At 51.7% G+C, this 23,969-nt stretch overlaps 1 protein-coding gene across 1 annotated transcript in view; it reads left to right on the top strand.

Moving 5' to 3' along the window:
- Nucleotides 1–23,969, top strand: part of LOC140385547 (chloride channel protein C-like) — a 209,185-nt gene that overhangs the window by 15,798 nt on the left and 169,418 nt on the right. The window contains exon 2 of the mRNA XM_072467798.1: nucleotides 21,910–22,039. Coding sequence (XP_072323899.1) covers nucleotides 21,910–22,039 — 130 coding nt within the window. The remainder of the gene's footprint in view (nucleotides 1–21,909; nucleotides 22,040–23,969) is intronic.

Below are 23,969 nucleotides of genomic sequence, written 5' to 3'. Positions count from 1 at the left end.
AATTCTGGTCGCCACACTACCAGAAGGATGTGGAGGCTTTAGAGAGGGTGCAGAAGAGATTTACCAGAATGTTGCCTGGTATGGAAGGCATTAGCTATGAGGAGCGGTTGAATAAACTCGGTTTGTTCTCACTGGAACGACGGAGGTTGAGGGGTGACCTGATAGAGGTCTACAAAATTATTAGGGGCATAGACAGAGTGGATAGTCAGAGGCCTTTTCCCAGGGTAGAGGGGTCAATTACTAGGGGGCATAGGGTTACGGTGCGAGGGGCAAGATTTAGAGGAGATGTACGAGGCAGGTCTTTTACACAGAGGGTAGTAGGTGCCTGGAACTCGCTGCTGGAGGAGGTGGTGGAAGCAGGGACGATAGTGATATTTAAGGGGCATGTTGACAAATACATGAATAGGATGGGAATAGAGGGATAAGGACCCAGGAAGTGTAGAAGATTTTAGTTTAGACGGGCAGCATGGTCGGCGCAGTCTTGGAGGGCCAAAGGACCTGTTCCTGTGCTGTAGTTTTCTTTGTTCTTAGTGTCGTCTGCCTTTTGGTCCTGGAACAGATCATCGATATTGATCTGAGAAACATGGACTGCGTGTATCGGTTCACTTTCGGGGAGTTACGAAAAGTGACCGTGGCGTGATCCTGACTTAGCTAAGGCATCTGCCTTTACATTACCGGGTGGGGAGGAACGATGATGGCTTCTCACTTTAATAATACCATATGTGCGGTCTTTAGCTGTCCTAAGAATGTGTTTCAACAATGGTGCTGAAATGCGCGTCCCTGTGCGTCTTCTACATAAATTCCACAACCAGTTATTCTCTTTCCATTTTCTATCGTGGAGGAACCGTCTACATAAATCTTTAAAGAGTTGTCTATGGTGTGTGGATTCTGTGTTTACTGCCTGCTCGTGTGTGCAGTGACTTCGGAATAAAGGGTCCTGTGTGGTGTTGGGCTGCTATCATCTGGCACTCATGTGGGGTCCCTGCATACTGAAGGTTCTCTGCTAGAAATGTGTACGTTTGACTGTGAGGCACAATCAATTTGACTGGAGACGAAGTTGAATCCAAACTGAGGCTTTATTAGTATCAGGGGCGTCATTCTCCGACCCCCCCGCCGGGTCGGAGAATGGCCGTTGGCCGCCGTGAATACCGCCCCCGCCCCCGCCGAAGTCTCCGGTACCGGAGATTGGGCGGGGGCGGGAATCGGGCCGCGCCGGTTGGCGGGACCCCCCGCTCAATTCTCCGGCCCGGATGGGCCGAAGTCCCGCCCAGAAATTGCCTGTCCCGCCGGCGTAAATCAAAGCTGGTATTTACCGGCGGGACCAGGCGGCGTGGGCGGGCTCCGGGGTCCTGGGGGGGGGCGCGGGCGATCTGACCCCGGGGGGTGCCCCCACGGTGGCCTGGCCCGCGATCGGGGCCCACCGATCCGCGGGCGGGCCTGTGCCGTGGGGGCACTCTTTCCCTTCCGCCTCCGCCACGGCCTCCACCATGGCGGAGGTGGAAGAGACTCTCCCCACTGCGCATGCACGGGAAACTGTCGGCGGCTGACGCTCCCGCGCATGCGCCGCATTTCCGCGCCAGCTGGCGGGGCACCAAACGCCATTTCCGCCAGCTGGCGGGGCAACAAACACCATTTACGCCAGCTGGCGGGGTGGAAATCCCTCCGGCGCCGGCCTTGCCCCTCAATGTTGGGGCTCGGCCCCCAAAGATGCGGAGCATTCCGCACCTATGGGCCGGCGCGATGCCCGTCTGATTGGCGCCTTTTTTGGCGCCAGTCGGCGGACATCGCGCCGTTGGGGGAGAATTTTGCCCCAGATGTGTGGCCTCCCACAGCAGCTGACGAAATGGCTGCGAGCTGGAGGCCACGAAAATTTATAACCCGGCTCCTGGGTGGAGCTAGCATGCAGGGGCCCAGGTGAACCTGTAGTGCAGGTTCTACCATACAACCCTTAATATAAGAACACAGTGGTTTACCACATTCACCTCCTGTTAAAATTGAGTCCGGCGGGGGTGGTGGAGAACTGTATACAATTAGCTATCTTTAATATTTACAGGGCAGTAAAAAAATGTCTCTGGTCATCCAGTGGGCCGGTCAGAGGTTCAGCCGGTCCGGCGCCTTGATGGTCCTTTGAGATCGACGAAGTGGAGCCGGCGATGTTGGTGCTATCGTGGTCGAAGTTGACACTGGGAGCGTGCTGAAATCCTCTTCACGGGGGTGGGCAGGGGGAGGGCGGACAGACCTGGGGGGGTGGGGGGGGGGGGGTGATGGGGCGGCGGGGGAGGGGGGGTGGCACCGGGGGTGGAACCTGCTGGTGCCAGGTCCCTGAGAGAGACGGTACCCTGGCGGCCGTCCGGGAACGCCACGTAAGTGTACTGTGGGTTTGCGTGGAGCAGAAGCACCCTTTCCACCAACGGGTCCGCCTTGTGGAGCCGCACATGTTTACGGAGAAGCTTGGATCCCGGAGCTGTGAGCCAAGTTGGGAGCGATACCCTGTATGTGGACTTCCTGGGGAAGGCAAAAAGACGTTCATGCGGTGTACTGTGAGTAGCAGTGCAAAGTAATGGCGAATGGAATGTAGTGCATCAAGGAGGACCTCTTGCCAGCAGGAGGCCGGGAGATTTCTGGACTGTAGGATCAGCTGGACGGCCCTCCATACCGTTCCATTCTCCCTTTCTACCTGTCCGTTTCCCCGGGGGTTGTAGCTCGTCGTTCTGCTGGAGGCGATACCCCTGCTTAGCAGGAACTGACGTAGCTCATCATTCATGAATGAGGATCCCCTGTCACTGTGGATGTAGGCGGGGAAGCCGAACAGAGTGAAGATAGAATTAAGGGCTTTAATGACAGTGGCAGATGTCATGTCGGGGCATGGGATGGCGAAGGGAAACCGGGAGTATTCATCGATCACACTGAGGAAATATGTGTGTCAATCGGAGGAGGGGAGGGGGCCTTTGAAATCCACGCTGAGGCGTTCAAAGGGGCGGGAGGCCTTCACCAAGTGCGCGCGGTCCGGCCGGTAGAAGTGCGGTTTGCACTCCGCACAGACCTGGCAGTCCTTGGTGATCGCCCTTACTTCCTCGACGGAGTAGGGCAAATTTTGTGCCTTAATGAAGTGGTACAACCAAGTGACCCCTGGGTGACAAAGGCTGTCGTGCAGGGCCCGGAGTTGGTCTACCTGTGCGCTGGCCGTTGGCCGCCGTGAATACCGCCCCCGCCCCCGCCGAAGTCTCCGGTACCGGAGATTGGGCGGGGGCGGGAATCGGGCCGCGCCGGTTGGCGGGACCCCCCGCTCAATTCTCCGGCACATGTACCTCGGGATAGGGTGTCTGGGGCTCGTTGAGTTTGCCAGGGCGATACAAAATCTCGTAATTGTAGGTGGAGAGCTCGATTCTCCACCGCAAGATTTTATCATTTTTGATCTTGCCCCGCTGTGTGTTGTTGAACATGAAGGCTACCGACCATTGGTCAGTGACGAGAGTGAATCCCCTGCTGGCCAGGTAATGCCTCCAATGTCGCACAGCCTCAACGATAGCCTGGGCCTCCTTTTCGACGGATGAGTGCCGAATTTCGGAGGCATGGAGGGTGCGGGAAAAGAATGCCACGGGCCTGCCTGGTTGTGGGTGGCGGTAAGGGCGACGTCCGATGCGTCGCTTTCTACTTGGAAAGGAAGTGTTTCGTCGACAGCTTGCATTCCAGCTTTGGCAATATCAGCTTTGATCCGAGCGAAAGCCTGTTGGGCTTCGGCCACCAGGGGGAAATGAGTGGACTGTATGAGTGGGCGGGCCTTGTCCGCATAGTTTGGGACCCACTGAACGTAATACAAGAAGAACCCCAGGCAGTGTTTGAGGTCCTTGGGGCAGTGGGAGAGGGGGAGCTGCATGAGGTGGCCCATGCAGTCGGGATCGGGCCCCAGAACTCCGTTCTGGACTATGTAGCCGAGGATGGCTAGGCGGTTTGTACGGAACACACACTTCTCCTTGTTATATGTGAGGTTGAGGAGAGTGGCGGTGCGGAGAAATTTAGCGAGGTTGGCGTCGTGGTCCTGCTGATCATGGCCGCAGATGGTCACATTGTCTAGATACGGAAAAATGGTCCGCAAGCCGTACCGGTCGACCATTCGGTCCATCTCTCTTTGGAAGACCGAAACCCCATTGGTGGCGCCGAAGGGGACCCTGAGGAAGTGATATAGCCAGCCTTCGGCCTCAAAGGCGGTGTATGGCCGGTGTGATTTATGGATGGGGAGCTGGTGGTAAGCGGATTTCAGGTCCACCGTTGAGAAGACCCGGTACTGTGCAATCTGGTTAACCATGTCAGATATGCGTGGGAGGGGGTATGCTTCGAGCTGCGTGTACCTGTTGATGGTCTGGCTGTAGTCCACGACTATTCGGTTTTTCTCCCCAGACTTAACCACTGCCACTTGAGCTCTCCAGGGGCTTTTGCTGGCCTCGATGACTCCCTCCTGAAGCAACCGCTGGACCTCGGACCTGATGAAAGCCTTATCCTGGGTGCTGTACCATCTGCTCCTGGTGACGACGGGTTTGCAATCTGGAATTAGATTGGCAAAGAGGGAAGGAGGATCGACCTTTAGTCTCGCGAGGCCGCACACAGTGAGGGGTGGTAATGGTCCGCCGAATTTAAGGTTCAGGCTCTGGAGGTTGCACTGAAAATCCAGGCCGAGGATAAGTGCAGCGCAGAGCTTAGGGAGGATGTAGAGGCGAAAACCGTGGAATTCTACACCTTGGACTGTGAGCGTGACCGTGCAGTACCCCCGGATCGCTACGCAATGGGATCCGGAGGCCAGGGAGATACTTTGGTTGGTAGGGTGTACCTTAAGGGAGCAGCGCCTTACCGTATTCGGGTGTACAATGCTCTCGGTGCTCCCGGAGTCCAGTAGGCAGGAGGTCACATGGCCGTTGACTTTCACGCTGGTGGATGCGTTGGTCAGCGTATGTGGTCGGGACTGGTCGATTGCCATGGATGCGAGCCGTGGTTGATTGTCGGGTAGTGAGGCGGCCGTTGAGTTGGGGTCCTGAAACGCCGTTGGTATCCATGTGCTGTGGGGTGAACAAGATGGCGGCGCCCGAAGGTCCTGCGGATTACAAAATGGCGGCGCCCATGGAACGCATGTTGCGGGGGTGGAGCAAGATGGCGGCGCCCATGAAACGCACGTGTTGTGTGGGGGAGAAGATGGTGGCGCCCATTGCTCGCGCATGGCCTGGGGAGGAGAGGAGGATAGCGGCGCCCATTGTCCGTGACCGGGGGGGGGAGGTGTGTGGGGGGGTGTGTGGGGTGACCGCGGCCGCAGAGCGGGCCTGGCACACCGCTGCGTAGTGGCCCTTCTTCCCGCAGGCCTTACAAAGGGCAGTGCCGGTCGGGCAGCGTTGGGTGGGGTGTCTTTGCTGACTGCAAAAATAGCATCGGGGCCCCCCGGAGATCACTGGCTGGCACGTAGCGCAGGCGTATTGGGTGGGTAACGCCTCCACTGAGGCGGCTGCCTGTGGGGCCCATGAAGCGTAGGAGGACTGGGCTGTGCGGTTGGGGGCGTGGGACTGGACATTGCGCAGGGCGACCGTCATGGAAAGCGCTAGTGTTTTAGTCTCTGCGAGGTCGCGCGTGGCCCCTTCTAGGAGCCACTTCCTGATAATATCAGACCCATTCCCAGTTACAAAAGCATCCCGCATAAGGAGATCTGAGTGCTCCTTAGCTGTAACGTCCTGGCCGTCAAAGTCCCGAACTAGTTGGATCAGGGCCCTCCAGAAGTCTTCGATTGACTCACCAGGTAGTTGAGTACGCATTGCGAGCGCGTGTCTGGCGAAGAGCGTGTTCACCTTCCGCTCATAATTTTCTTTGATTCTAGTCATGGCATCAGCGTAATTGGGTGCATCCTGGAACAGCGGGAAGACTTTGGAGCTGAGTCTGGAGTACAAGATTTGAATCTTCTGAGCCTCTGGAACAGGGGTTGGCGCCGCGTTGATATACGCTTCAAAACAAGCTAGCCAGTGTTGAAAGTCCTTTCTGGTGTCGCTTGCGTGTGGATCCAGCTGCAGGCGATCTGGTTTAATCCGGAGGTCCATCTTCTGAATCTGATACTAATAAATTGAGGCACGATCAATTTGACTGGAGATGAAGTTGAATCCAAACTGAGGCTTTCTTAGTATCAGATGTGTGGCCTCCCACAGCAGCTGACAAAATGGCTGCGAGCTGGAGGCCATGCACATTTATAACCCGGCTCCTGGGCGGAGCTAGCATGAAGGGGCCCAGGTGAACCTGTAGTGCAGGTTCTACCGTACAGCCCTTAATATAAGAACACAGTGGTTTACCACAGACTGTAATGTCCCTTCCTTGTAACAACAGTGTCTAGCAAGCTGCTCTGATCTGGCTGACTGAACCGTCCTTTAACTACCATCTAACAATAGCTGCGTTGTGGTGAGCTCGGTTAAAATCGTTACTGGGTTAAGGCCTGTGATGTTTGCAAAATACTGTACTGCCCAAAAGACTGCAAGCAAGTGCCGTTCGCAGGCAGTAAATCCTTGCTCTACGGGATCCAAAATTCACGAAGCATAGGCTACGGGTCCTAAGCGGTCATGTCTTTCCTGTAGGAGTACTGCTGATCGGGTTTGGTCGGTGGTTGCTACTTCTATGGCATAGGGAGAGTGTGTGTGTCTGGAACCTGCAAAGCGGGGGCTGTGCCTAGGGCGCGTTTTAATTCATCGATGGCGTCTGTGTGCTGAGGAAGCCATTCCCATGGGGCGTTCATTTTAGGAGCTCTGAGAGTGGGGCTGCTTTTGTGGCAAAACCACCTATATGGTTCCTACAATATCCAACTAATCCTAAGAATGACCGGAGTGCAGTGATATTGTGGAGCAGGGGCAATTTAACTATTGACTCAATTTGCTTCTGTTCGATCTCTCTCTTCCCGTGGGTGATAATGGTGCCTAAGTAAAGAACCTTTCCTTTTACGATCTGGGCTTTTTTGGGGTTGACCTTGCATCCGATGGATTGCAGGAGGCCAAGTAATTCCAATAGGAGCTGTACATGCTCCTCCTTTGTGTCCGCCTGTAGGAGTAAGTCGTCCACATACTGTACAAGGCATTCGGGGCGAGAAAATTTGGAAAGTCCATTGGCCAATTGTTGGTGGAACATGGAGGGGGAGTTGTGGAATCCTTGCGGGAGGCATGTCCACGTATATTGCTGCCCTTGAAATGTGAACACGAGCTTATATTGACAGGTCTTGTCCAGCGGGATGGACCAAAAGCCATTGCTGATGTCCAGCACTGTGAAGTACTTTGCCTGTATTCCCTGCTTGAGCATGGTCTCAGGACTCATGGCAACGGTGGGGGCTGTAAAGGGGTGACCTTGTTAAGTTCTCGGTAGTCGATTGTCAGTCGCCAAGAACCATCGGGCCAAATTGGGGCATTATTTGTTGAGGCTACAGGCTGAATTACTCCTTGATCTAATAAGCTATTGGTGACTTTTGAAACCTCACCCTCAGCTTGCTGTGGGAAACCGTATTGCTTCTGTGGCTTAGGATCGGGACCTGAAATTGTGACCATTCCTGGGATCTTCCCACAATCGTGTTTGTGTTGGGAGAAGGAAGCTTTATGTTTTCTGAGGACCTCTCTAATTGTCTGGTCTGTACTAATTGTTTATGGATCAAACCAATAGTCTCCTACTGAGCAAATCCTATGTTCATAGTCCCCTACTGTGAGCGTAGCAGGGGCTTTCGCTGTTTTAGCGCTTTTCCATACACATCTATTCACGGGATCAAAGGAAAGGTTGTGGGAGCTCATAAAATCGATTCCTAGAATGTGCTCGGCTGTTTGGGGCATGTCAACTAAAACAACGGAGTGTCAGGTATCTGCAGGTTCGGGACTTCCTACGTAAACAGGGTCAACCTTCCCGCACCTACCGCTAAGGGGGCTTCAGGACAGGGTAGTTTCCAGAGGGTGGGTAGGAGAAGGGGGCGTCTCTGACATTTATAAGGAACTTATGGGGTCAGAGGAGACGCAGACCGAGGAGCTGAAGCATAAGTGGGAGGAGGAGCTGGGAGGAGAGATAGAGGATGGTCTATGGGCAGACGCGTTGAGTAGAGTCAATGTGTCCGCAACATGTGCCAGCTCAGCCTGATACAATTCAAGGTCGTTCATCGGGCTCACCTGACATTGGCCTGGATGAGCAGATTCTTTGGGGTAGAAGACAGGTGTGCAAAATGTGCGGGAGGACCAGCGAACCATCTCCACATGTTCTGGACATGTCCGAAGCTGAGGGGATTTTGGCAGGGGTTTGCAGATGTCATGTCCACGGTGTTAAAGACAAGGGTGGCACTGGGTCCAGAGGTGGCGATTTTCGGGGTACCGGAAGACCCGGGAATCCAGGAGGAGAAAGAGGCAGACGTTCTGGCCTTTGCTTCCCTGGTAGCCCGGAGACGGATACTATTAGCTTGGAGGGACTCAAAGCCCCCGAAGTTGGAGACCTGGCTAACAGACATGGCTAGCTTTCTCTGTTTGGAGAAAAATAAGTTCGCCTTGAGAGGGTCACAGTTAGGGTTCGCCCGGAGGTGGCAGCCGTTCGTCGACTTCTTCGCGGAAAATTAATCGTCAGCAGAAGGGGGGGGGGGTTAGTTTAGCTTAGAGTGGGGGGATTAATAAAGGTGGGACCTGTAAGGAAGGGAGACGGCTTTTGCACTATGTTTATAGTTTCATGTACATTGTTTATTTTGTTGTTACAATACCAAAAATACCTCAATAAAATGTTGATTAAAAAAAGATAAATTTAACTGGATCACCCATGTACATACATTTTCTGTAGGAGCAGGTTAGGGACTGGGAATTCTGTGGTGAGTAACTCACTTCTTCACTTCCCAAAACCTGTCCACCATATACATGGCACAAGTCAAGAGTGTGATGGAATGTTCCTCACTTGCCTGGATGAGTGCAGCTCCAACAAGACTCAAGAAGCTCAACACCATTCAGGACAAAGCAGCTCGCTAGATTGGCACTCCATCCACCACATGAAACATTCATTCCGCACACCGCCATTGCACAGTGGCAGCAGTGCTTAGCATATACAAGATGCACTGCAGCAACTCACTAAGGCTCCTCCAACAGCACCTTCCAATCCCACAACTTCTACCTCCTAGAAAGACACGGGCAGCAGACTCATGGGAGCACCACCAAGCTCCCCTCCAAACCACAGACCAGCCAGACTTAGAACTATGTCGCCATTCCTTGGCTGTCACTGGGTCAAAATCTTGGAACTATCTTGGAGCAACTACAGTGTTGTGGGGTGTACGTAAACCACATGAACTGTTCAAGAAGGTAGCTCCCCACCACCTTCTCAAAGGCAATTCAGGCTGAGCAACGAATGCTCGCCTGATCAGCGATGTTCATATCCCACAAAATAAGTAAAAAAATATATTTAAATGACCAAAGCACCTCCTCTGAGTAAATGGTTGCTTATTCTCCAGCGCACCTCCATTAAATCCAGAACTGTATGCATTAGAGGGGCTTCGCTTCCTGTTTCAGACTTGTTGGACCATGATGTTGTGGAAGCCAATCACCCTAATGGGGATGTTAGCTAGGCTGCTAGCTGCATCTGACTTGGCTGGTGCAAAACATCACTTGAGAAGGTGCTTGTGTGGATATCCTTGTGAGTGCGGAAAACAATGGAACAATGCCAAACAGCCCAATTTGCTGATGAGATGCCCATATCACGAATTTGGACCATTCAACCAATTCACACACCACTCACCAAAGATCAAGCATTCAACTGTAAGACACACCATTCGGGACTGTGAGTTTCAGATCAACTTTCCTGGCTTCTTTCCCTCTCCGGGACACCTGGTGGGCTTGTGGCAGTATTATGTGCCTGAATGCAAAAAAATCAGAAGGAGAAAGATTGGGATGGGAAGTGGCATGAGGTGGAAAGTAAGAGTGTCATGATGATCTCATCACGCAGATGGCAAGGTAAGGATGAACTGAGGATTATGAAAGGGCATAAGGTATAAGGGCGGCAGGGAAGCACAGTGGTTAGCGCTGTGGCTTCACAGCTCCAGAGTCCCGGGTTCAATTCCCGGCTTGGTTCTCTGTCTATGCGGAGTCTGCACGTTCTCCCTGTGTCTGTGTGGGTTTCCTCCGGGTGCTCCGGTTTTCTTCCACAAGTCCCGAAAGACGTGCTTGTTAGGTAATTTGGACAGATGGAAGAATGTTAGTGCTTGTGTTGCGCTGTGTTTGGGTGATGTGACTTCCATAGCTGAATAGCTGGAGTTACGTCACAGCAGTGAGAGGTGTAGGTGAAGTATCTGAATGTTATGTAGGAGCCCTGAGTGTCAGGAACTGGTTGAATGATAAGGCATGCGATGCACTGTGCACCATGAGAGGCTGGTGGAATAATGAATAAGAGATTCCATGAAAATGCAGAACTGATCTTTTTTTAAAATAAATGTTTTATTAAAGCTTCTCCAACCAACGTTTTTACATAACAAAGATAGAAGTACAAATAATAATAAAAATAAACAAGAATTATTAAACAGAACAAGGTGGGTGTTGTCTTCATACAGAACTTACATTATATCAACAGCTCCCCCCTCCACCTGAGGCCCCCCCCCCCCGCTAGTGAACAATATCGCTACTGTTCGACTCGCCTTCACCCGAGTGTCCAAAGTCCTAGACACCATCCTCGCAAACCCCTGCCAGAATTCTTTAAGCGCCGGGCATGCCCAAAACATATGGGCATGGTTCGCTGGACTCCCTGCACATCTCGCGCACCTGTCCTCCACCCCAAAAAACTTACTCATTCTTGCCGCTGTTATATGCGCCCGATGCACCACCTTAAACTGAATTAAGCTGAGCCTGGCACATGATGAGGAGGAATTCACCCTGCCCAGGGCATCAGCCCACAGACCCTCATCCAGCTCCTCGCCCAGCTCCTCCTCCCACTTGCCCTTCAACTCCTCCACTGAGGCTTCCTCCACCTCCTGCAGCTCCTGATATATGTCCGATACCTTCCCCTCCCCTACCCAGATGCCGGACACCACCCTGTCCTGGATCCCACGTGGGAGCAGCAGCGGAAATGTCCCCACCTGTTTTCGAAGAAAGTCCCTGGAGGTACCTGAACGCATTCCCCGGGGGCAGGCCGAACTTCTCCTCCAGCGCCTGCGTGCTGGGGAAAGTCCCATCTATAAACAGGTCCCCCATCCTCCTAATACCTGCCCTATACTGGCCTTGGAACCCCCCATCCATCCTACCCGGAGCAAATCTATGGTTATTCCATATAGAGGTCCACACAGGGGCCCCCTCCTCCTGCCTGTGTCTCCTCCCCTGCCCCCAAATCCTCAGTGCCGCCGTCACCACCGGACTTGTGGTGTATCGCGCCGATGAGAACGGCAGCGGAGCTGTGACTAGTGCCACTAGGCTGGTGCCTTTGCATGATGCCGCCCCCATGCCGCCCCCTCCTCCATCATCCACTTCCTAATCATGGCCACATTGGCCACCCAATAATAGCTGCAGAGGTTCGGCAGAGCCAGCAACCCCCCCCCCCCCCCCCACCCCCCCCACCGGCCATGCCCCAAGAATGCCCTTTTAACTCACGGGGTTTTATTCGCCCACACAAATCCCGTAACAATCCTATTCACCCGCTTAAAAAAGGACTTGGGGATGAAAATGGGGAGGCACTAAAAGATGAAGAGGAACCTGGGGAGAACCGTCATCTTCACAGTCTGCACCCGTCCCGCCAGGGAAAGCCAGAGCATATCCCGCCTTTTAAACTCTCCCTCCATCTGCTCCACGAGCCGGGTTAAGTTGAGCCTGTGCAGGGCATCCCAGTTCCTGGCCACTTGTATCCTCAAGTACCGAAAGCTCCTCTCCACTATCTTGAGCAGGAGCTCCCTCAGTCTCTCCTCCTGGCCTCTACCATGGACCACGAACAGTTCACCCTTCCCCATGTTCAATTTAAACTCCCAAAGTCCCTCAGGATCCGTATGACCTCTGCCATCCCCTCTAGCGGGTCCGAAAGCATTCACTGAACTTGACTACACCCAAGAATGTATTAGTCTTCTGAGTGTATTAGCACCAACCATCACGTTAAACAATGGAACAGGCTTGTGGGGCTAAATCACCTACTCCTGTTCTTTTAAAAAAATATATTTTTATTCTCCATTTTCCCATTTTCTTCAGAATTAGTCTTCTAGTGGCACTGCTGCTAGACTTGGAGACTTGATCTCCCCGGGCACCTGCTTCCAATCCCTTCTGACACCAGTGCCCTCATAGAACCATGGTGTCTCTCCTCCTCAACATTTTCACCACTAAGGCCTCCAGCATGCAATCATGAATCTTCAGCCTTCTCTCTGCCATGGTGTTTCATTTATCTTCTTTTAAATTGAAATAATAGTATTCAGGAGTAGCCTCCTGCAATTCAGTGCAGCTTCTTTTTAAGTGGGACACACTAACTTCAAGAAGAGAAGTTTGGCTCCACAGGGAGCTGTTCGAACAGACTGCTGAGCTCCTTGCTGAGTTCAGAGACAGACAGCAAGGCAGCAGATGCTCCGCCCTATACAGTAAGCAGGTAAAACAGCACCAACCATCACGTTAAACAATGGAACAGGCCTGTGGGGCTAAATCACCTACTCCTGTTCTTTTAAAAATATATATTTTTATTCTCCATTTTCACATTTTCTTCAGAATTTACACCCCACCAACAAACAGTAAACGGTAACAAATACAATGTCAATCCCCTTATCAACAACAGTGATCCCATCCTCTCACCAGCCCCCAAACAACAGCCCACCTGACAATATAAGCATCAAATAAAACAAACCCTCCCAAGGTGGAAAAAAAGGAAAAAAGAAAAAGGAATCAGGAACCGCCTATGGTCACCATTGACATACACAATCCACCCCCCAACCTACCCCCCTAATATTCAATGCCACCCAATCCCCGAAAGAGTACCGAGAATGACACCCATGAATTGTAGACACCACCTCCCCACCCCAGACTCCTCCCCTCCATTTCCTCTTGTAAACGCCTCCCCCCAACCTTGGTTCCTTCCCCCAACTTTTCACGCCATCTATACTCACCGAAACCTGTTCTACCAGGCTCCAATGGCCGCAGCCCCTCCCCCCACCTCACTCCCGCTCACTGGCCGGCTTAAACCGAAGGAGGCCCCCGCCCGGGTCTCCTTCCCCCTTGCCCAGTCCCAGGAAAACCAAGAAATCCCCTTTAGCACACAAACCCCGCATACACACCCAAGCCCCAAAGAACCATCATTGCAAATGAAAGTCCCATCTCTTCCCTTGTCCAAATATATACAGCGTTGACTGATTTAGCACATACACCAACACACAGTGAAAAAAATACTTACATGAGGCTACATCGATACACGACCATTTCTCAATTCTGCCACAGTCCTTCTGCCTTCACAAACCCCTCCGCCGCTTCCGCCATCCCAAAATAATAGTCCTTGGATTTGTAGGTCACCCTCAACTTAGCTGGATATACTATGCCGCACTGCACCTTACTGATGTACAGTGCCTTCTTCACCCGGCTGAAGGCAGCCCGCCTCCTCGCTAGCTCCACCGTAAAGTCCTGGTAAATGCGTATACCAGCTCCAGCCCACTGCACCACCCGCTTCTGCTTTGCCACGTGATTCACGATCAATGACCACTAAAGCACGGTTGTAGCCCAACTGAAGGCTTTAATAAGCTAGAAGGGAGTGTCTGCGGGATGCGTCGGTCGGAGGGGGGGCCTAGATGGGGTCGGGGGAAGGACCGATCCTCCTGTAAGGTGCACTGGTGGGAGGGAGGGTGGGACTGGTGACTGGGGTGTGCGTGGGGCTCCGGCGGGCGCCAGATCTCGCACGGAGACCGTATCTTGTCAGCCGTCGGGGTACGCCACGTAGGCGTACTGGGGGTTAGCGTGGAGAAGATGGACCCTCTCGACCAACGGGTCCGACCTGTGCGCCCGCACGTGTTTTCGGAGCAGGATGGGTCCGGGAGCTGCCAGCCTGGTCGGGAGCGAGGTCCCAGCGGAGGACTTCCTGGGGAAGACAAGGAGACGTTTGTGAGGTGTTTGGTTGGTTGTGGTACAAAGTAGTGACCTGATGGAATGGAGGGCATCCGGGAGGACTTCCTGCCAGCGGGAGACTGGGAGATTCCTGGACCGTAGGGTTAGTAGGACGGTCTTCCAGACCGTTCCGTCCTCCCTCTCTACCTGTCTGTTACCCCGGGGGTTGTAACTGGTCGTCCTGCTAGAGGCAATGCCCTTGCTGAGCAGGAATTGACGCAGTTCGTCGCTCATAAAGGAGGACCCCCTATCACTATGTATGTAAGCGGGGAACCCGAACAGTGCAAAGATGCTATGGAGGGCCTTGATAACGGTGGTTGCGGTCATGTCGGGGCAGGGGATGGCGAATGGGAACCGGGAGTACTCGTCGACCACGTTCAGGAAGTACATGTTGCGCTCGGTGGAGGGGACTCATCATTGAAGTCCATGCTGAGGCATTCAAAGGGGCGGGAAGCCTTTATCAGGTGCGCTTTCTCTGGCCAGTAGAAGTGCGGTTTGCACTCCGCGCAGATTTGGCAGTCCCTGGTGACTGTCCTGACCTCCTCGATGGAGTAGGGCAGGTTGCGGGTCTTGATAAAGTGGAAAAAGCGAGCTCCAGCCCACTGCACCACCCGCTTCTGCTTTGCCCCGTGATGCACGATCAATGACCACTAAAGCGAGGTTGTAGTCCCAACTGAAGGCTTTAATAAGCTAGATGTTTCCCCCAGCAGCTCAGGTACAGAATGAAGGCTGCTGGGGTGGCACGGGCTCTTATACCCCGCCTTGCAGGGCGGAGCTACCATACAGCTTGACCAATAGGAAGCATACAATATCTACCAATGGTGTTCCAGCATTACCAGGTACCGTAATACCTCTACACAGACTACCACACCCAGCACAGGATTTTCTCCTTCACGCTATACCTACAGAAACACACAGTTACTACTCTTGGCGGCTCACTTGCCTTTGGTATAGGTCTCCATGACCGATTAACCCGATCCAGTTCATATCAGGAGGGATCGTCCCCCTCCCCAATAGCTTCGCCAACATCGTGGCAAAATACTCCATCGGCCTCCGGCCTTCCACCCCTTCGGGCAGCCCCACAATCCTCAGATTCTGTCGCCTGGATCTGTTTTCCAGGTCTTCCATATTGGCTCGCAGACCCTTGTTGGTCTCTATCACCCTCTGCAATTCCTTCCCCATCGAGGTGAGTTGATCACTGTGCTGCGATAATACCTCTTCCACTTCCTTCAGTGTCTCACCTTGCTTCCGCACCTCGGCCACTGCGCTTGATAACGCCGCCCTCGCCGGGGCAATCGCCTTCTCCACCAGCTCTTTCAATACCGCCCCCATCTCCTTCTTCCATGTGTTTTATGAACTGCTTTTCAAGTTCCACAGCCATCACCTTGGTCATTTCATTTGCTGTGAGTGATGCGGCCTCCCCTGGTGCCCCAGCCTCCGCTTTCCTTACAGTTCCTGCGCTGACTTTTTCACTCACCAGTGGACATTCATTAACCCCCTTTTTCACAGCCGTTTTTCTCCCAAACTTGGATATTGCTCCTCCCTGTGCCTTCTTACAGCTTTTTCAGCCTCTGTTGCCCCCGGGACCGGGCGTTAAAACTCCAAAATATCTATTCCTGAGCGGGAGCCCTCCAGTGTGCGCCTGCCACTCGCCCGCCGTCACCAGAAGCCACCTGCTCCTGTTCTAATGTTCAAAACTGACATTTATATATTTTTGCTAGATGACTTCCGATGGCGTTCGCGAGCGGAGCGGCCGCACTAAAGAGGCTCCAGCCGGTCCCCAAAATCGAGGTCTTTTGCAGGGGGTTCCCGGGGTTTTTTGTTGAAAAATGAAACGTCCCCGAAGTTGGCCCTGTCTCCCTCGCCCTGCCCAAGCATCAAAACTCCATTCCACGGAGGCGGAGAGGTAAAAGGGCGAGATTGGAGAGTCTGGTCCCGGTGAGTACAGAGGAGCGGCTGCACGTGGAGGAGGAGTGGGGGTCGCGACTTTGTTTGCCCAAGAAACAGCCGGAAAGCCGGAGGACTCAAAGACCACAGAGAGGATAACACTTTTTTTCCCCCTCTCCTGAAAAGTTGAATTAAAAAAAAAAAATCTTTGGGTCTTTTAAAAAAAAATTTTTATTAAACAAAACAATGTCAGAAGGGAACCAAAGTAGAGGCAGAACGGACACCAGGAGCAGAAGGGGCCAGGGGTGAACCCACTCAAACGAGCTGACCGGCGCACGAGGCGGCGGAGCGGAGATTTTGCCGCAACAAAAAGAACAGGACAAACAGGAGCAAATTCCCGCTGTGCCAGGGGGGAACTGGAAGGTGCCCTTCACCGAGGCACTGAGGGAACACCAGCAGGAAATCAAGGCAGAGGTTAGAGCAGACATGAAGGCCGCGGTGAAGGCAGCAGTGGCCAAGGCTCTGGTGGAGATACAGCTCGCCCTGGGCAGAGCAGAGAAGAAAATGGAAGCCCAAGAGGCGACTATTAAGGAGATGGAAAAGGCCGTGACCGACAAAAGCCCGTAGCAAAGAGCAACGGGGGGTGTGGAGGGAGAGGCACCACTTTGCCTCCTCCACCCCCCTACAGAGAGCGCACTCTGAACAAAAAGCAAACCACTGCCCAAGGGACCGCTTCAGGTAGGAGACCATGGCCCAGCACGAGGGAACGAGAGTAGCGGAGAAGGGAGAGCAAGCGAGAGGAGTGCAGGGTAAGATGGGGGCAGAGCGGGCAGAAAACCGTAGAGATCGGGCGAGGGAGATGCGAGACAGTAACTCCCGGGAGGGGGTCACCGCATTAGCAGGGAAGCTAGCGCCGGAGGCATGCAACAAAGCGGCGCGCCCCCCAACAGGGGGGAACAGCACCAGGTGAGGGGGGACCACTCAACAGAGGCGGGAGAGTAAACGGGGATTGGAATGGGGGAAAGAGGGACAAAGGAGGGGTAAACGGGAGAGTGGGGACAAGGGGGATGAGGGGGGGAAAGGGAGGGATCGCGGGTGGGACACAGGGAAGGAGAGACAAACAAAACTAGAAAGAGAACAGCAATAAGGCTACAAAGTGCCACAACCAAGGAACAAGGAATCGCTGCAAGCACCCACCCAGTACGGTCTCTGGGTGAAGGGAGACCCCAGAGTGCAGGGGACTACCCGCATGGCGGACGCACAGTGGGCAGCCATGTCGGGTGCCCCCGGGACAAAGGGAAACCCCGGAGCACAGGGACCAGACTGCATGGGGAGAGCAGTGACAGCGGTCATCCTGGACGGCCCCCTAACAAAGGGAAACCCCGGAGGGCAGGGACGCGTCCACCAGGTAAGTATGGTGTATCCCACAGGTACAGGGGGACAGAAGCCCCACACCAGGGTAGTCACCTGGAATGTAAGGGGATTCAATGGCCCAGTGGAAAGACCCAGAATCTTCACCCACCTAAGAAACATGAAAGCCGACATAGTCTTCCTCCAAGAGACACACCTGAGAGAACAGGACCGACTGCGGGTAAAAAAGGGCTGGGTGGGACAAACCTACCATTCCTGTTACAGACGAGAGCCAGGAGGGTGGCAATACTGGTCAGCAAGAGGACGATGTTTAGGGCGACAAAGACGGTTACGGACCCAGGGGGACGGTACGTTATGGTCAGTGGGACCCTGGACGGAGCACCGGTAGTATTAGTTAACGTGTACACGCCCAACTGGGACGACACGAACTTCATCAAAAAGACCATGGCAGAAATTCCGACATAGCGATGCACTGACTGATCATGGTGGGGGACTTCAACTGTGTACAGGATCCAATGACTGACAGATCAAACCCCAAAACAGGGAAAACCTCAAGCATGGCAAAGGAACTCAATCGTTTTATGGAACAGATGGGGGCGGTGGACCCCTGGAGGTTCACCCACCCGGGGGAGAAGGAGTTCTCCTTCTTCTCCCCAGTACACAATGTATACACCAGAACCGACTTCTTTGTGGTGGAGAAAACGGTGCTTCCAGGGCTGGTCAAAGCAGAATACTTTGTGATATCCGACCACGCTCCATATTACATGGACGTGAGGTTGGAGACGGGCAGGCCCAACACCCCACTGCCCTACTAGCAGACAAGGCCTTCAACAAAAAGATATCGCAGGCCATAGCAGAGTACACGGAGAACAACCAAATCAGGGAGGTCTCACCCTCCACGTTCTGGGAAGCGGTAAAGGCCGTAATAAGAGGGGAAATCATCACTTTCAAAGCGTGAAGAGATAGGGTGGAAAGGGCGGCTAGGCAGCAGCTGTTCGACTCCATACTGGAGGTAGATCATAAATACTCCGGCCGTAGAGCTCCTGGCGGAGAGGAAAGAGCTACAAAGGAACTTTGATCTACTCTCCACCAGGAAAGCAGTGCACCAACTCCGCCAGGCACATGGGACCCTATACGAACACGGAGACAAAGCCAGCCGCCTGTTGGCACACCAGCTGAGAAAGCAGGCAGCCACCAGAGAAATTGCACAAATTTCTCTGGGATAACAGAGGCACATTAGAAACAGAATCAGAAAAGATCAACAAAACCTTTGAGGCCATCTACCAAGGGCTGTACACCTCAGAGCCCCCAACAGGGGAGTCCGGCATGAAATGGTTCCTTGATTTCATAGAATTTCATAGAATTTACAGTGCAGAAGGAGGCCATTCGGCCCATCGAGTCTGCACCGGTTCTTGGAACGAGCACCCTACCCAAGGTCAACACCTCCATCTCATCCCCATAACCCAGTAACCCCACCCAACACTATGGGCTTGTGGGACACTTGATGGACTGGACATGCCAGTCGTGGGGGAGGGCAGAAAACGGGGCCTGGAAGCACCACTCGCATTGGGAGAGATCATGGACAGCTTTAGCTTCATGCAGGCGGGGAAAGCGCTGGGACCAGACGGGTTCTCGGTGGACTTCGACAACAAATTTGCGACAACACTGGCCCCGCACCTGCGGGAGATGTACTGACTAGGAGCACATTGCCACCTACATTAGCACAGGCCTCAATCTCGCTGATACCTAAGAAAGATAAAGACCCAACGGAATGTGGGTCATACAGACCCATCTCACTGCTGAACGTAGATGCCAAAATCCTCGCCAAATGGCTAGAAGACTGCATACCGGAGGTGTTCGCAGAGGACCAGACGGGCTTTGTCAAAGGTAGACAGCTAACCTCGAACATCAGAAGCGGGTTCTCCCTTCTGGGAACTAAGTCCCCACGCTGGTGGGAGATCCAGTGCCAACCACTCCGGCGTCAACAGCCCCCAAAGTCAAAAAGGACCTGCAAAGATGGAACACACTCCCACTCTCCCTCGCGGGGAGTGTCCAGACGATCAAAATGAACGTGCTGCCCAGATACCTCTTCCAACTTAGATCTATCCCGATCGACATCCCGAAGGCATTTTTCAAAGCACTAGACAAACTAATCATGGTGTTCATATGGGGGCCCTCCCAAACCTACAATTCTACCAGTGGGCAGCGACAGCCGAGCGAATAAGAACATAAGAACTAGGAGCAGGAGTAGGCCATCTGGCCCCTCGAGCCTGCTCCACCATTCAATGAGATCATGGCTGATCTTTTGTGGACTCAGCTCCACTTTCTGGCCCGAACACCATAACCCTTAATCCCTTTAAGGGGATGGATCAAGGAGCCAGAAGCCGAATGGGTGTGCGGGGAAGAGGCCTCCCACATGGGGACCTCCCTCCGGGCCCTCGCCACGGTGGCACTCCCACCCCCACCCAAAAAACACTCCAGCAGCCCAGTGGTGCTAGCCACCCTCGAGTCCTGGAACCAACTATGGCAGCAATTTGGGCTGACCAAAATGTCAGACAAAGCCCCCATCTGCAAAAACCATAGGTTCACACCAGCACTGACTGACGCCACCTTTAAAAAGTGGGGACAGGACGGAGGGACACTGACAGTCAGGGACCTAAATACAGATGTCAGGATCGCAACACTGGGCGAACTGACAGAGAAATTCCAGCTAGCCAGGGGGAACGAGCTAAGGTACCAGCAACTCAAAAACTTCCTACGAAAGGAGACAAGGACATACCCACAACCGCCATGACAGACATTACTGGAAGAGTTACTGGACGAAAACATCCTAGATAAAGGACACTGTAGTGACATGTATGAACGACTGGTGGAACGGGCCAACACCGTACTTGACGCAACAAGAAAGAAATGGGAGAAAGACCTGGGGATTGAAATAGGGTGGGGACTCTGGAGCGAAGCACTGCATAGGGTCAACTCCACCTCCACGTGCGCAAGGCTCAACCTGATGCAACTAAAAGTGGTACGTAGAGCCCACTTAACCAGAACTCGAATGAGTAGGTTCTTCCTGGGGGTGGAGGACAGATGTGAGCGGTGCCAAGGAGGCCTGGCCACCCATGCCCACATGTTCTGGTCTTGCCCCAGACTTGATGGCTACTGGACTGCCTTCTTTGAGACAATGTCCAAAGTGGTGGGGATGAGGGTGGAGCCATGCCCGAAAGTGGCAGTCTTCATGGTATCAGACCATCCAGATCTATTCCTGGGGAGGAATGCGGACGCCCTTGCCTTTGCCTCCCTGATTGCCCGACGTAGAATCCTGTTCGGCTGGCGGTCAGGAGCACCACCCAAAGCTGCAGACTGGCTGTCCGACCTCTCAGAATCTCTCCAAATGGAGAAAATCAAATTCGCCATCCGAGGGTCGGACGACGGCTTCCACAGAACGTGAGATCCATTCACCCAACTGTTCCCGGACCTGTTTGTGGCCAATGAACGAGGCTAAGAATAGCCAAGTTGCCAATAATTAGGCGAAAGTAACCAAGGCGTGAGATGGAGGGAAAGACCCGGGATAGGGGTGGGGGGTTGGGGAACAGCTAAACCTAAGAGAAAAGAAAGGTGAACCACAGGAGACGGGGGGAGGGGGGGGGCAGAAGGGGAGTGGGGGAAGAGTGAGAAGGTAATGAAAGCTGGAAGGAGACCACAGGAAATGACAACAAGCTCGGCAAATACAGTTAACAGAGAGCAAGAAAATACGGGAGAAAGACGGGACGAACGGCCGAAGCAAGGTGAAAGCGCAACAACAACGGCATCGAAAACGGGAGAAGCAAGTAACAACACCAACACCAGATCCATTCTCGTATTGCCCTCTCTGTATTGGACATAACTAATGTAATTGTTTCTCCGGCACCCAAATGTACATAGAACATAGAACATAGAACGATACAGCGCAGTACAGGCCCTTCGGCCCACAATGTTGCACCGACATGGGAAGTCAAAAAACAAAAGCCATCTAACCTACACTATGCCATTATCATCCATATGCTTATCCAATAAACTTTTAAATGCCCTCAATGTTGGCGAGTTCACTACTGTAGCAGGTAGGGCATTCCACGGCCTCACCACTCCTTGCGTAAAGAACCTACCTCTGACCTCTGTCCTATATCTATTACCCCTCAGTTTAAGGCTATGTCCCCTCGTGCTAGCCATTTCCATCCGCGGGAGAAGTATACCTCCCCAGTTTCCCCCCACCCCACAAACATGTGTCTACTTATTTGTTAAACGTAATATTGCTAATGGTACAGAGTTGCTGTTTTTGAGCTGGTGTACAATGCCCTACCAGTTGTTTTTAGATTTCATTCTGTGTACATAACTGTAAATATACTACGTTCAAAAACCCAATAAAAAACATTAAAAAAAAAAAATCTTTGCTCGATAGGAATATTAAGAGACATAGAGCCAAGGTGGGTGGATGGAGCCGAGAGGTACATCAACAATGATTTAATTGAATATTGAAACAGTTTCGAGGGACTTTTTGCTCTAACGTCCGAATATTCTTTTTGAGTTAATAGGAGGGGCACTAATGCTGCGTACTCTCTTCCAGGTTAGACTGGGACTATTGGTTTATGATGGGACTCATTGGAATAGCAGTTGGGATCCTGGGATTTTTTGTACATCAGGCGATTGACACTCTTATCAAGTTGAAATGGAAGCTTATTCTACATTATATGCAGGTAAGGAATAGCAACGAAACAGTTGGTATGCATGAACATGCTTTAGAATTTCTTCCCAATTTCTACTCATTGAAATTGCTTTTTTAGTTCTTAAATGATGTAATTGTAGAGCTGGAAAATGCACAAAGTCCTCTCTGTTTAATTTTCCAGTTAAAGTAATTTTCCTGTTTATAAACCTTTTTAACCTAAAACACCATGGGTGGAATTCTCCCCGCCAGCAGGTTCAATGGCAGACATGTGGGAGAGAGGTTGGCAGGAGATCCAGAAATCGATTTTACACTAGTGGGTATTTCCCATGGGATCTTTTGCTGTGCCTGCCATAGCAGATCGGGAAACCTGCTGGAGGCTGGCATGAAATTGATTTGCAATCCTGCTAACAGGATGCAGATGAAGGCCCAACACTACCACACCTGATTCCCTGCAACACCGGCGAGAAATCATGCCGGTGCAAAACACATCTGGAACAAAATGGCGTGAACAATGGATGGAGAACACTGGCAACCCTGAATCCTGGAACACCATGGGTGAGGGCAGCATCTATAGGTGGATCCTCTAGATTCGGTGACCTTGAGGAGTTTCATCTCCTAGTCTCAGAATGTACCTGTAGACTCACCTGCTTTCTCAGGAATTCCATCATCATTTCCAGGGGGTCCATCTTCTTTTTCTGGAAGCCAATCTTCATTTTCTGAAGGTCCATCTTCATTTTATGGAAGATCACCTTCATTCTCTGGAGGCCCATTTTCATTTTCTGAAGAATCGTCTTAATTTTCTGGAGATCCATCTTCATTTTCTGGAAGTCCATTTTAATTTTCTGAAAATCCATCTTAATTTTCTGTAGGACCATCTTAATTTCCTGTAGGATCATCTTAATTTTATGTAGGATCATCTTAGTTTCCTGTAGGATCGTCTTCATTTTCTGTAGGATCATCTTCATTTTCTGAAAGTCCATCTTCATTTTCTGAAATCCATCTTAATTTTCTGTAGGATCATCTTCATTTTTTGTAGGATCATCTTCATTTTCTGTAGGATCATCTTCATTTTCTGGAAGTCCATCTTAATTTTCTGAAAATCCATCTTAATTTTCTGTAGGATCATCTTAATTTCCTGTAGGATCATCTTAATTTTCTGTAGGATCATCTTCATTTTCTGTAGGATCATCTTCATTTTTTGTAGGATCATCTTAATTTCCTGTAGGATCATCTTAATTTTCTGTAGGATCATCTTAATTTCCTGTAGGATCATCTTAATTTTCTGTAGGTTCATCTTAATTTTCTGTAGGATCATCTTAATTTTCTGTAGGATCATCTTAATTTCCTGTAGGATCATCTTAATTTTCTGTAGGATAATCTTAATTTCCTGTAGGATCATCTTAATTTTCTGTAGGATCATCTTAATTTCCTGTAGGATCATCTTAATTTTCTGTAGGATCAGCTTCATTTTTTGTAGGATCATCTTAATTTTCTGTAGGATCATCTTAATTTCCTGTAGGATCATCTTCATTTTCTGTAGGATCATCTTCATTTTCTGAAAGTCCATCTTCATTTTTTGTAGGATCATCTTCATTTTTTGTAGGATCATCTTCATTTTCTGTAGGACCATATTCATTTTCTGAAAGTCCATCTTAATTTTCTGAAATTCCATCTTCATTTTCTGAAAATCCATCTTCATTTTTTGTAGGATCATCTCCATTTTCTGAAAATCCATCTTCATTTTCTGTAGGATCATCTTCATTTTCTGAAAGTCCATCTTCATTTTCTGACGTTCCATCTTAGTTTTCTGTTGGATCATCTTCATTTTCTGGAGGTCCACCTTCTTTCCTTGATAATAGAACAGTGATGGTAGGCACAATTTAAATATGGTGCCCGGATACGACGCAGACCACGTGCCATCAGACTAGCATGCCATGGAATATGGTGTAAACCCTCAGTTG

This window comes from Scyliorhinus torazame, chromosome 11 (assembly GCF_047496885.1).
Source record: "Scyliorhinus torazame isolate Kashiwa2021f chromosome 11, sScyTor2.1, whole genome shotgun sequence".
NCBI lineage: Eukaryota > Metazoa > Chordata > Chondrichthyes > Carcharhiniformes > Scyliorhinidae > Scyliorhinus > Scyliorhinus torazame.
Note: the sequence above shows the minus strand (reverse complement) of the source record. Positions and strands in the feature narration are given on the sequence as shown.